Below are 13902 nucleotides of genomic sequence, written 5' to 3' on the forward strand. Positions count from 1 at the left end.
CTGTTCTTACCTAATAGAAAGGTAACAAAACTGTCCCTTTTGGCTGGCACTGCCTGCTAGGCTTAACATGAAGACTCTGTACTCTGGTCTGCCTCCTTCCGATCTGCTGAGGAATTCCCTTCATCTTGCTAGTTGTACAAATGTGATCTTATCTTACTGATGTCAGCTATGCTTTAGAAGTAGCAAAACTGGTCTGAGCTGGAGAAAACCATCTTTCTTGCTAGCAGTGTCTGGACCCATTAGTCATTCTGGCTCAGTTCCTGAACTTTCTTCATCTTCCATTGCCATGCTAGCTCTCCTTGTACATGATACAGGTATAGCTTTCTTTGCTGGACTGTAATACATGTTGCTACTGGCCTATCATACAGGACTTTTGACCCACTGTAAATACTGCAGACCTGTATCCAAGTCATCTTAGTCACAAGTTTTCCACAATATAACTGCGCGTATGTAGTATGATTGGTTGAACACAATGAAGGAATACATTTTGCATGTGCCATGTTTTGGCACAAGTATATGGAGGGGGTAAAGATTTATCAAAACCGGTCCAGAGGAAAAGTTGCCCATAGCAACCATCAGCTTGCTTTATTTTTTGGCAAGGCCGCAGCAAAATAGAAGCTGGTTGGTTGTTATGGGCAACTTTTCTGCTGGAAAGGTTTTGATACATCTCCATTATGCAGAACTTTGAGGGAATATTCCATTCTTTATACCCTTAGTCACCTAGATAAGGTGCATAACCATGCTACATCATTAACCTCTTAAGGACCACAGGTTTTTCCTTTTTTTAAATCATAACCCTTTCAATTTTGGACCTAAAAATCCATGGCTTATTTTTTGCACCACCAATTCTACATTGCAGTGACAGTCATTTTAACCAAAAATCAACAGCAAAACGGAAAAATCCTTGTGCGACGAAATTGAAGAAAAACTCCTTTTGTAACTTTTTTTGGGGGGGGGGGGGGGGGGGGGAACAACCCTGTACATTTTTCGGTAAAAGTGACACCTTATCTTTGTTCTGTAGGTCCATACGGTTATAAAGAGTCCCTACTTATATAGGTTTGATTTTGTCGTGAATACTACATGCAGAAAAATGTATACGTTTAAAATTGTCATCTTCTGACCTTTATAACTTATTTTACCGCTTATGGTATGAGGGCTAATTTTTTGCACCGTGATCTGAAGTTTTTAGCGGTACCATTTTTGTATTGATTGGACTTTGCTTTTTATTCATTTTTTCATGATATAAAAAAAGTGACCAAAAATATGTTATTTTTGACTTTGGAATTTTGGCGCCTATGCCATTGACCATGCGGTTTCATTAATTATATATTTTAATAGTTCGGACATACAGTATCTGCGATACCACATATTTTTATTTACATGTTTTTTATGGGAAACGGGGAGTGATTCAAACTTATTAGGGAAAGGGTTAAATGACATTTAACTTTTTTGCAGTGTTATAGCTCCCATAGGGGGGCTATATAACATTGCACACTGATCTTATGCCCCATTCACTGCAGAGCATAGCTTTGCATTGATCAGTGTTGTCGGCGGTCGATTGCTCAAACCTGCATCTCAGGCTTGGAGCAATTGCCAAAGGGACACCCCGACATTCGCTCGTGTCACCGCATTTTCACTGCAGTGGTCTCGATCAGCCAAACTAAGCAGCTTTCACTTTAACTTTGAACACCGTCTAAAGGGTTAATAGCACGCGGCACTGCGATCGCTGCTGCGTGCCATTAGCCCCAGCTTCAGATACATGCCGGGACCGACCCGATATGACGCGGGGACCCCACGTTATATCGCGGGAGCTGGCAAAGGATGTAACATTTCTGCATGTAGGCTATAGTGTTTAAGATAATTCTCTACCAAGTCTTTAAATGTCTGAACTACTAAACCTGTTTACCCCACTATAAACTGCATTTTTTACAGCGTTTAAGTTTATCACCCACTACAAAAAAGGAATGTCTTCTAAATACAGTATTATAAAAAAAAGGACATTTATTAAAGTCAAGATGCAGTTTACAGCTTGTGAACAGCAACAAAAAAAAAAAAAAAATTATATAAAAGTCCTATACAATAAAACCCACTCCTAGGAATGTTTGACACTTTCACAAAACAAAACTCAGTCTTCATAATTAAATCATGATCAGTCCTGTGTTTTCCTCACACGTAATTCTGATTTGCTAACATTTCTTCATGTAGCAGCTATGCCCTGCCACAACTGTGCTTGGCTGATTTCAACTTTTGTAGTAACCTGTCGCTTGCCTGGCTCTCCTCTCTTGCTAAGCATTGTTTCCTGTTGAATAACATGGGACAAGTACGTTAATCTACACATACTTTAACATCACAAATGTAATGGCAGTTTCCTATTCTGCGTGTAGCATGGAGAAAGAAAGACTGCTTCTAAGCATACCTCCATTAAAACCGTCTGCCACCTCCATAATTGCCGCTTCCACTGCCACCACCATATCCACCTAGAGCGAGATAATGGTTTAAGAGTATATCCAAGAATAAAAACCCAACCCCCACCATTATAAGAGGCTAATCTACTCCCAGCTACTAGAATCTCTACTGACACCTGACAGCTCAGAATGAAAGAGGCTCCGCCATATTTGTCAGGAGTAGAAGAGCAGGTCAGTGTGCATGTTTAAACTATTCTCCATTCAACCAGGGGTACACAGGTACCTCAACTCAAGGTCAGTAGGGATCATATCAGATAAGTTTTCCCCCCAACATACCAATTGAAAATTCACTCGTGGTAGGAATTCTAGATTTACTACAAGTCACATGGTCATTATAAAACCTGCATATTGAACAATTACTCACCACCACTACCACCGCCGTAAGGTCCAGAAGTCCTGCCTCCACTGTAGTTGCCGCCACCACCACCACCCTTCATTGGGCCAAAGTTTGACGACGACTGGTTATTGTAGCTGCCAAAGTCATTGTAACCACCACCACCACCTCCACTGTTTCCTCCAAAGTTACCTAAAATAGAGTTAGCGTTATTTCCACGTCAGATTCATCAAAAAGTTTTGATCAGGCAGGTCCTGGTTGCAGAGATTCCCACAAATTGTTAACACAAGCAAGGAGCACTCAGCTCAATTATGGCTGCGGGAGACACCTTTTATAGGACCAACTTCCGCAGCAAGAACTATGGGTAGGGAAGAACTTTGCTTTGAAGAGTTTCTATATGCAGATGTATCAGCCATACCACAATTGAAGGGGGAGGGGGAGAAGCTTTAACAAAACCTGTGTAGAGGGAAAGTTGACCAGTTTTCCATAGGCTTTTTCAAAATGAAAGCTTGCTATAGAGGCAACTGGTCAACTTTCCCCTCTGCACAGGTTTTGATAAATTTCCCCCAAAATGTCTGACATGAAAGCTTTTGACAGTGATAACAAGAGGTACATAATCAGCATAAACACTTACCATTGCCTCCACCAAATCCACTGCCACTTCCTCCACCATTGTTGAAACTATCATAGCCTCCACCGCCATTTCCTCCATATCCACCACCTTGGCCGCCTCCATAACTTTGGCCTCCACCAAATCCACGATTGCCACCACCATAAGGGGCGTTGTTTCCATAGCCACCATCGTTACCAAAACCGTTATTGTAGCCTCCATCACCTCCGTATCCACCACGTCCACTAAAACCACCTGAAGACAAACCTTTAATTAGTTAATCTTGTTAGTGAGTGGAAAAATACCAACTCCCAAAAAAAATATAAAAAATTAAAATATACTGTAATTTTTATTATATATAACTTACCACCCCTACTGCCGCCAAAGTTTCCTCCACCACCACGTCCTCCTCCATAATTGTCATTTCCACCAAAGCCACCACGTCCACCAAAGTTTCCTCCTCCACCACCACCACGTCCTAGTGAAAAGGCATAGCTAGGTTAAGAGATTGTCCGGGATTACAAAGATATTTATTAAAAATAAAAAACACACCACCTCTGTACTGAGGTTGTGCAATATTGCAGCATAGTTCCATTAAACTGAATAAAGCCAAGTTTTAATGCCACACAAGATGACCGATGTGGTGCTTTTCTCTTTCTTTTTTTTAATGAATAGGGTCTTGCTCACATACACATTATCCTGCACATATTTGAAGCTGGGTCCAGCCATTTCGTTTGTTGAAATCTGTAGATTCAAGTCCTATGCAGATACTGAATGTGCGAATACACTTCAGTCAGACAGTTTTAATTAGGAACTAATGCCATTTGACAAATCAAGAGGCCACATTCAGACCAAGGCCTTAAAAACAGTGGCCTGCTGTGATGCATTTTACCACCACTAGTTATGAACTGAATGCTGAGACAAAAGAACTCACCTCTTTGGCTGGCAGATGCCGATGCCATTTCTTGCTTGGATAGTGCCTTTCTTACTTCACAGTTGTGATCGTTGACAGTGTGATATTTCTGAACTAAAAAATTAATTATATTAGCATAAAGTAAAGTCACAAATAAAGCCAATAGTGATCTCAAGAACTGCTACACTTACTAACAATCTTGTCGACTGAATCATGGTCTTCAAAAGTGATAAAAGCAAACCCCCTCTTCTTGCCATTGGCACGGTCTGTCATTATCTCAACCACCTCGATCTTTCCATACACTTCAAAATAGTCCCTTAAATGATGTTCTTCTGTGTCCTCTTTTATTCCCCCAACAAATATTTTCTTAACTGTGAGATGTGCTCCAGGCCTTGAAGAATCCTATAAATCCAATGCATTGTTAGAGCAAGCACCAAAACACAACAAAATACACTGCTAAAACAAAAATAGCACATACCTCTCTGGAAACCGCACGTTTAGGTTCCACTACACGGCCATCTACCCGGTGAGGTCTGGCATCCATAGCAGCATCAACCTCATCTGTTGAAGAATAGGTGACAAAGCCAAAGCCACGGGAACGCTTTGAGCCTGGATCTCTCATGACCTTTAAAATAAAAACATTAAATTAATTTCACAATACACAGCACAAACAACTACTTCAAGCTATTAGAGCCAATTTAAAGGGGTACTCCCACCCTAGACATCTAATCCCCTAGCCAAATTATAGGGGATAAGAGGTCTGATCACGGGGGTCCCACTGCTGGGGACCCCCAAAATATTACACGCGGCACCCACCTGTTTCCTGTCTGGAAACGCTGGAGGGTCTGGGTCTCAACCATGGGAACGGAAGTCTGTGACGTCAGGACTCCGCCCCCACGTGACATCACACCCCCTCAAAGCAAGTCTATGGGAGGGGGTGTGACGGCCATCACACCCCCTCCCATAGACTTGCATTGAGTGGACAGGGCGTGATGTCACATGGGGGCGGAGTCCTGATGTCACAGACTTCCGTTCCCATGGTCACCACCCAGACCCTCCAGTGCTTCTGGTAAAACAGGCAGGTGCCGCACAATATTGTGGGGGTCCCCAGCGGTCAGACATCTTATCCCCTAGCCTTTGGATAGGGGATAAGATATCTAGGGTGGGAGCACCCCTTTAAGACCAAAACTTTGCTACCATTGAGCTGCCAATTAAAGATTAGAAAAGGCCAAATGACAGATTTATACAGATAAGTGGGATGTGAAGATATAGACCAGCAGGAAAGAATGAAAGCAGATAGAGGTAATCCAGGAGTTCTGTTAAAATGTGCAGAACCTGCATTAGGACAATGGATAGGATACAGACAGATGGCAGCAAACTGGGATTAGTCAGTCTGTAATGTGATCAGGGCCAGAGGTCACTTACCACACAATCTGTCAGGGCTCCCCATTGTTCAAAATGGCTGCGGAGACTCTCGTCGGTGGTCTCGAAGCTCAAGCCCCCGATGAAGAGCTTGCGGAGCTGTTCTGGTTCCTTAGGTGACTGAAATAAAAACAAGCGGGGCTCAAGTCAATGACGGAGCGCCTAATAGTTCTCTATACCGAGCGCTGGCCTACAGCCAATCAGAAGCATCCTCGTAGAAAAGCTGATTGAAAACGAAATCTGATTGTTTAGAATAATCTAGTCACGATCACTAACGGTCGGGCCTAGCACGAGGCACTAAGCGAAGCGGCCTGGCCGCCCTTGGACACGTGGTGCAAGACTAGGCCGCACAAAATGGCGGCACACAAAGCGCGGCCCCACACAACTGCTGACTCATTCCGCTACCGGAGAAACTCGTCAGGCTCATAAGCTATATCCACACATAGCGACAATGGAAACAACGACTCCTCTAACGGAGACCACATTATACCCCCTCAGAGATAGATTAAAAAATAATCTGAAATAAAAAACAAAACAGCCATGCACTACCGCCCAAATAACGCGCAGTGTCGCCTACCATCATGATACAACCTCACAATATCGCCTCACCTCGGATTTATGCATGATGTCGGTGTTAGGACTGTTCCTCCGCAGCGGCGATGCCGACGACCCAAAAGAGGCGAGACCTCGGTATGCTGGGTCTAAAACCAGACAAAACCGCTTATTAAGCCCGTCCGGACACGCCCGCGCTCTATACCATTGGCCTGTAACGATTTCCGCCGGTTGTTATTGGCTGACGACTAACACGATCCTCGGCTCTGATTGGAGCAGCAGCAAAACCGCGCCCCTTCCTCGAGGTCAAGGGGCGTTGCTAACTGCCAATTGACGATCTTTAATCTCATTGGCTGAGTGCCACGTCAATCAGTTGTTTAAACGACCGGCTTTGTGTAGTTCGGCGCCCGCTGTGCGGTTTTTGCTGGAAATGAACGGCTGGTTGGCCCCGGGGAGTATTGTCAGGGGGTTACGCTACAATAGAACCGGGCGGCGGTAGTCTCAGCGCTTTGTTAGGATACAATACCGGCGAAGTGAGGGGGTAGGGGGTAGGGGAGAGGGAGGTTCTGCGCATGCGCCCCTTGTCTTGTTTTTGGCGGGGTTTGGTCGCTGCGCAGAGCCGTCTCCGGTATCGGCAGTGGCGTTCTTTCGTAGCCGCTTTTCTCGGTAGCCGTTGGGGAAGGTGAGTGAGCGGTGTCCCGGTTCGTTGTCGCGAGGGCTTACAGCGACCCGTGTAACAAAGCTGCCGCTTCATTGGGAGCAGACAGTGCCGGTGTAGAGCGGGGCTCCGTGATTGATATGACGGGAGAACCAATCACAGGCAGCGGGGAAAAGCGGCTTCTCCGATCGGGGCGGGGCCTAGAGCGGCTGCCGGTGCTGGGGATAAGGCGTGCGGGGAGCAGGTACCGGGGCCGGAGGGGGTAGACATCCGTGTGTCGCCTGTCTGTCACTACTACTCCCATCATGGTGCACAGCAGAAGTACCACATCAGTGCAGTCACCTTAGGCCGGTGTTTTCCGTCTAGTGTGTCTCCAGCTGTTGCAAAACTACAACTCCCAGCATGCCCGGACAGCCGAAGGCTGTCCGGGCATGCTGGGAGTTGTAGTTTTTGCAACAGCTGCAGGCTCCCTGGTGTTGAAACTGTAAGCGGTGGATGGAGAGGCTTATTCATTGGAAAAATGAAGGTCCTGCCAATAGGGCACAGATGGCATCCAGGGTCACCCATCTGTCTCAGGGTGTAGAGATGCCTCTATGGGACCCTATGCTGTGCACAACCCCTGTTTAATAGAAGACCCCAATAAAGTATAACTCCCCTAATGCATGAGGGTTCAGCATCTTATACCCTGAACTAATACTCCACACAAAGTGTACCTGTCGTCAACAAAACCTTTTTATATAGTGTAGATAATACTATATGTAAATTTGTCATAAACATTGGTTAAAAAATGTGTGTATTTTTGTCCCTGCAGTTATTGTCTCTATGAGGAGTCCAAATACAGGAAGTGAGGGTGGACAAGCAGGGCTCTGTGCAGTGAGGACAAGCAGGACAGTGTGCACTGAGGCTCTATAACCTGCTCCTGGGTCATACATCAGGATGATTGACAAGCCAGGAGCTTGCACAGACCCCTACATGTCCTGCCCTCACTTCCTGTTTTTGGACTCCTCATAGAGACACACAGACAATAGCTGCAGGGACAGCATTTTTTCACTCAAAAATATACACAATTTTTAACCAATGTATATTACAAATATACATTTTATGGTATTTACACTGCATAAAGTTTTTGTTGACAGGTACACTTTAAGGGGAGATTTAAACCTGTATAGAGATGTGCAGTTACCAATAGCAACCTTTCATTTTCCAAAACGGACTAAAAATGAAAGCAATTTGGTTGCTATGAGCTTCTGCAGCCTCTAAGGCTATGTTCACATCAGCGTTAAGGGGGTTCTCCACTGCCCTGCCTTCCGGAACTCCGCTCGCAGCGTCCGGAAGTTTATTACTCCGAACGCTGTGCGCAGGCTTCCGTGTTTAAGGCCACCCCCTCAACGAAAGTCTTTGGGAAGGGGTTGTGACAGCGGTCGCGCCCCCTTCCCATAGACTTTCGATGAGGGGGAAGCCCGCACATAGCATTCAGAGTAATAAACTTCTGGACGCTGCGAGCGGAGCTCCGGAAGGCAGGGCAGTGGAGAACCCCTTTAAACGCTCAGTTGGTATATTTAGCGAAGACAAAAAATTCTCCATTCTCCACTAAAATGTTTTAGATAGTGGACATCTAATAAAACTCGGACAGACCTGATTCAAAGTCAGTGGGATCTGTTGGTGTCTGGTGTCACCCACCGTCCAGCCCAGTTATCGCCGTGTGTAACACTGATGTGAACATAGCCTAACCCTACACCAGTTTTAGGATCGGAACACACTATGTTTTGGCCCCCGTAATTGTATCTATTGGCATCCTGCCAAAAATGGGATGCCCACATATACTGTTATGGACCCCGTTTAATTCTGCTGCTGAGGGGAGTAACCCCCTAGTGACTCCGTTCAGGACATATACGCTATTTTAAGTGCACTCATGACGGGCTGTTGCGCTTTTGAAGTAGCGCACACGTCCCGAAAGGAGTGACTAGGGGACACCTTTCGGCCATAAAGTCAGGCTGCACTCGTTCACAGTATACGTCGGCATCCTTTTTTGGGATGCCAATGGATATGATTAACGGGGGCCAAAACGTAGTGTCTCAATCTCCAATGAATATCTTCCTTTAAATGGACCCCCAGAGATCGTCCAGCCCATGCTGTATAATGACTGACTGTCCAGCGTGTTTGTGGCAGCTTGACAATGTCTGCTCTTCACACACATCCTTATTGCAATAAACATGCCTGCTTGGGTGATATACCCTTGTGCTACATTCTGTTCAAATGAACCACTGTTAAGGGGTTGTCCAGCAAAATAACCTGTGTATAGTGTCAAAATATATACCATAATAAAGCAACTTACTAATAAATGTTTTCAGCCATAAGTTATCTACACATTTAGAGCCTTTTTGGTGTAGAAAAGTCGCAAAAATGTGCCTGTTGCGCAAGTAACAGGTTTATTGCAATGCCCTCAATTACACTACAAATATACACCACCCCTGATCTGGCTCACAAAACTGTCTGAAAAGCCGCACAGTTTTTGTACAACAGATCAAAAAGTCACAGAGGAGCAATCATGCAGTGTCGTGTACTAAAGTGTAATTCCAAAATGTGAACTAGCACCATATTTATCACATGCTCTGGACCATTTACATTTGCTGCACATACGTATTACTACAAGACAAATTATTCACCTATACCACCCTTGAGAAATGTCTTCTATAGCGCACAGATCTCTTCATATCAACTGAGCGGTCTCCTTTGTGACTGGGATGTCTCCTCACATTCTCTGAAAGCAATCTGTTCTGTCCCTGCTCACCCATCCTGTTTGCTAAAGAACAGACCATTCACATGAAGGGAAAGCTCATTAGATTTAAAGGCAGCAGGAAGTTTTTCTCAGATAGGACAGCAATGAGCATGTTCTGAAGGAAATTACTGTGAAAAAATGTCCTTTAACCTTAAAATCTAATGAGCAGTAATATTAGCTCCCCCCCTTCACATTACTGGTCTCTTACTGAGCAGACGGGAGGGTGAGCATTCAGAGAATTTAAGGGATCTCACCACTACAAGGGAGACAGCTGGAGAGATCTGTGCAGTATGGTTATATTAGCAAGTTGCTTTTTTATATTTTCACACCATATAAATGTTTTTTTTATTTTTATTTTTTGCTAGACAACCCCCTGAAAGATCTTCTGTTTCATCTGAGTGGTCTAGTCCTTGGGTGAGAAAAAACACCACCCACCTCCTCAGTTTTCTGCCAATCCAGATGCTTGATGGTACCCACTGTTTTTTATTCACCAGCCATGGCATGCTGTACGTGTGCTGTAGTCATTCAGTGGTCTATGTAGAAGTGTCCTTGGAAGAGTGTAAACTAAAACAGATATGGACCTGACATTCCTACCAGCTGAATCACACTCATATTTGTATAATACCTTGACCCATTATGGGGAAATGGCATGCAAAAGCCACCACAACGCAGATCACATGTTTACATAAAGCAGAATGAAATGGTTGTTCAATGCCTTTCTCTTCTGAACAATCTGACCACATGCATTAAGAGCCGCTGTTGTGCACTGGGGAGGGATCATACACTTTTAATTCTAAATAATAGAACACTTAGGCCCTGTTCAAACTATAAAGAACCCACATGGAATATTTGCAAGGAATTCCGCCTTGCATTTCTCTCCCATTGATTTTAGAGGGAATTCCGCTGCCTAGTTCACATTTGGAAATTCCACTACAGAGGAATTGTTCAATTTTCTCATTTGCCAATGGGACAGCGCTTATGTTTGCACCAGATTGCTACAGACATAAGCGCCGATTGAGGATAACTTTGGCAGATACAAATCCACTAAGGAATTAGGTGAGGAAGATTTCCTCAGTGTGAGCAAGCCCTCATATGATACCTGCGGGGCATGGGAAGGTCATCCCTACAACTGCTCCACCCAGAATGTGGCAGGATTTCTTCATCCATTATTTTACTTTGGGCTCTAAAGCTCCTTTAAAGTGGTTTCCCCACAAAAGACACTCATCCCCTATCTGCATAGAGGCCCTTTGTCCCTCCTAGGTTTAATGGAGCTGTGGTCAGATTTGTGCTTTGTGGTTCTATGTAACTCTATGGGCCAGGTGAAGATAGCAGTGTACAGCTCTTAACTGCCACACTATTTACCCATGAACATGACTGGGCCACTGTTGATCTGTAGGGACCCCAGCAATACAGCCCCCTGCTGGTCTGACATCCTGGTATTGCCTATCCTGCTGATAGTATAGTTGTAGTGTTTTTTGTGGGCAAACCCCATTAAAAGGGTACTCTGGAGGAAAAAAAATCCAATCAAATGGTGCCAGAAAGTTTTACAGATGTATTAATTACTATTTCAAATCTGACTTACTAATTCTATAAAGAAAAAGCCTTTCATTACTTATAAGCTTCTTTTATGCCTTTGAGGACGACACGTCTTTTCATTTAAACACGGTGCTCTCTGCTGCTACCTCTGTCTGTGTCACAAACTGTTCAGAACGGAAACAAACCACCAGAGCTGGAAGATTTCATTTATTTTATTAAACCAAAGTACCGTAATTTTACAAATCTTTTTAGGCCCCCTTCACATGTGGCTGTTATCCCGCAGCGTTTCCCTCACTGGTGAAAAATGGATGATAGCAGTGATCCACTCCCATTTGAATGGGACAGTTCACATTGACCCAGCATCTCATCTGAAAGCATTTTCCCCTCAGAAGTGCCCCTTTACTCATATGTTGTTCAAACTTTTGTTTTTTAAACAGCCAAGCAAATTTGACGGAAGTTTGTTGCAATGTCAATATATCACTTATTCACGTGATAGGTACCGTATGTACTCGAGTATAAGCAGAGCTTTTCAGCACGATTATTCGTGCTGAAAACGCCCCCCTCGGCTTATACTAGGGATCAACCGATATTGATTTTTTAGGGCGGATACCGATAATCTGTGGAGGTTAAGGCCGATAATTTATACCGATATTCCGATATAAATTATCGGCTGTTTCCGATACCGATAACAGAAAAAAATTTGAATATCGGTCGATCTCTAGCTTATACTCGAGTGAACTCTCCGCATGTTAATCCCTTTCAGTGGTCTTCAACCTGCGGACCTCCAGATGTTGCAAAAGCCGTCGGCTGTCCGGGCACGCTGGGAGCTGTAGTTTTGAAACATCTGAAGCTCCGCAGGTTGAAGTCCACTGCGGCCTTCGTCATCATCCAGACCCCCCCTCCCTTTTAGTTTTCTAGTCACCTCCCTTCGGTGGGAAGGAAGGGTGAGCTGGTCCGGGCCATCTATGCTGCAGAGACTGTCCGGTGGGGAGGGTTAGTCCATCTTCACCGGGAGGCCCTCTTCTCCGCTCTGGCCCTGGATTAGTGACGTTGCCTTGATGATGACGCACAGGGACGTCCCTGCGCATGAACGTCCCTGTGCGTTGTCGTCAAGGCAACATCACTAGTCCGGGCCTGGAGCGGAGAAGAGGGCCTCCCGGTGAAGATGGACTAACCCTCCCCACCGGACAGTCTCTGCAGCATAGATGGCCCGGACCAGCTCACCCTTCCTTCCCACCGAGGGGAGGTGACTAGAAAACTAAAGGGGGTCTGGATGATGATGAAGGCCCGGCAGTGGTCTTCAACCTGCAGAGCTCCAGATGTTTCAAAACTACAACTCCCAGCATGCCCAGACAGCCGATGGCTGTCCGGGCATGCTGGGAGTTGTAGTTTTTCAACATCTGGAGGTCCGCAGGTTGAAGAACACTGATTGAAGGGATTGACAGGCAGTGATGATGAAGGGGGGGATGATGTATTTCCCACCCTAGGCTTATAGTCAAGTCAATAACTTTTCCTGGGTTTTTGGGGTGAAATTAGGGGCCTCGGCTTATATTCGGGTCGGCTTATACTCGAGTATATACGGTAATAATTGTCTGAGACCCCCACCAATCATAAGAATGGGGGTCAGGTATGTGCACTGCTGCTCTGTTTAATGTCTATGAGACTGACTGAGATGGCTGAGCACAGTACATGGCCATCTCTGCCAGTCCCAAAGACTGTGAAATTAGATTGAGCTGTAGTGCACATGTATGGCCGCCACTCCATTCACACTCCTTTGGCTCGAGGGGAAACTTAGAAAAGTTTCCCTCAGTTTATTGTGCCAAATATTTGTCCACACCAAGTATAACATGAAACAGTCCAGTATGGTCGCCATATTGATTCTTTAATTTCTCTTACTTGGACAAAGTCCTTATTGTCCCTACAGTCCACATTATCTCAGATACATCGTCCATTTTCAGTGAGTGAGGAAACCCAGCAGACTAGGGTACATGATGCAGATACTTAGAGATGTTACCAAAGTACCACAAGACAACAGTGTAAATAACAAAGCCTCTGTAGGCCGTATTCCTTTAACCCCAGCAAGGAGATTTTAATCCAAATGGAATCTTCTTTATTTTTCTTTTTTTCTTCACAATGTCCTCCACATTCACTAATAAGCAGCGTGTGGTATTCTTGCCTATTTATTTGAATGAGGATGAGCTGAAACATAGGCACATTCCATGGACAGAAGAGGGGCTGGGATCACAGATGTCCAGGGCCTCAGGCTCCGTTCATTTTATTAAAGATCTGAGCACACCTGAGGCAAAAACCTGTCATATGGCCGTTTCAAACACTTTGTAGCAAAAAGTTCAGGGCTGTATAGGAAAACACTGCAAGACACGTTCTATCCGGTGTCTGGACCAGTCCGACATGACAACTGAGATGTCGGGAACATTGGTTCTGGCCTCTGTTTTTCTACAATACTGAAGGGAAATGAGAATGAACATATTGTGCACTGTGCAACACGCGCCCTTCCAGTGCGGACTATCGTATCTGTCCCTGTACGGGACATCGCGGGGGGTTACAGTGGTCGGACCCCCTGCGATCTGATACTTATCCCCTATCCTTAGTCTTTTAAATGGAGGCCTATTGAA

The 13902-nt window shown here is 44.9% G+C and overlaps 2 protein-coding genes across 6 annotated transcripts in view; one reads left to right on the top strand and one right to left on the bottom strand.

Moving 5' to 3' along the window:
- Nucleotides 1-955: 955 nt before the first annotated feature.
- On the bottom strand, nucleotides 956-6519 carry HNRNPA1 (heterogeneous nuclear ribonucleoprotein A1). The gene is made up of 10 exons (XM_056562793.1): nucleotides 6354-6519; nucleotides 5748-5864; nucleotides 4801-4947; nucleotides 4514-4724; nucleotides 4344-4436; nucleotides 3777-3887; nucleotides 3434-3664; nucleotides 2830-2991; nucleotides 2417-2477; nucleotides 956-2299 (listed from the first exon to the last, which is right to left on the bottom strand). Exons 1-9 carry the CDS (start codon nucleotides 6366-6368, stop codon nucleotides 2422-2424), a joined length of 1143 nt encoding a protein of 380 aa, XP_056418768.1. The 5' UTR covers nucleotides 6369-6519; the 3' UTR covers nucleotides 956-2299; nucleotides 2417-2421.
- Nucleotides 6520-6725: 206 nt separating this feature from the next.
- The window catches only part of CBX5 (chromobox 5), a 33321-nt gene continuing 26144 nt past the window's right edge, over nucleotides 6726-13902 (top strand). For 2 of the 5 annotated variants that reach the window (XM_056562797.1, XM_056562794.1), the window contains exon 1: nucleotides 6726-6978. The gene's annotated coding sequence lies outside the window, so the exon portion shown is untranslated. Of the gene's footprint in view, nucleotides 6979-7001; nucleotides 7199-10122; nucleotides 10148-13902 lie in introns of those variants that run through there. The other 3 variants (XM_056562796.1, XM_056562795.1, XM_056562798.1) reach the window with 3 other exon arrangements.

Source organism: Hyla sarda, chromosome 2 (assembly GCF_029499605.1).
Source record: "Hyla sarda isolate aHylSar1 chromosome 2, aHylSar1.hap1, whole genome shotgun sequence".
Classification (NCBI taxonomy): Eukaryota; Metazoa; Chordata; class Amphibia; order Anura; family Hylidae; genus Hyla; species Hyla sarda.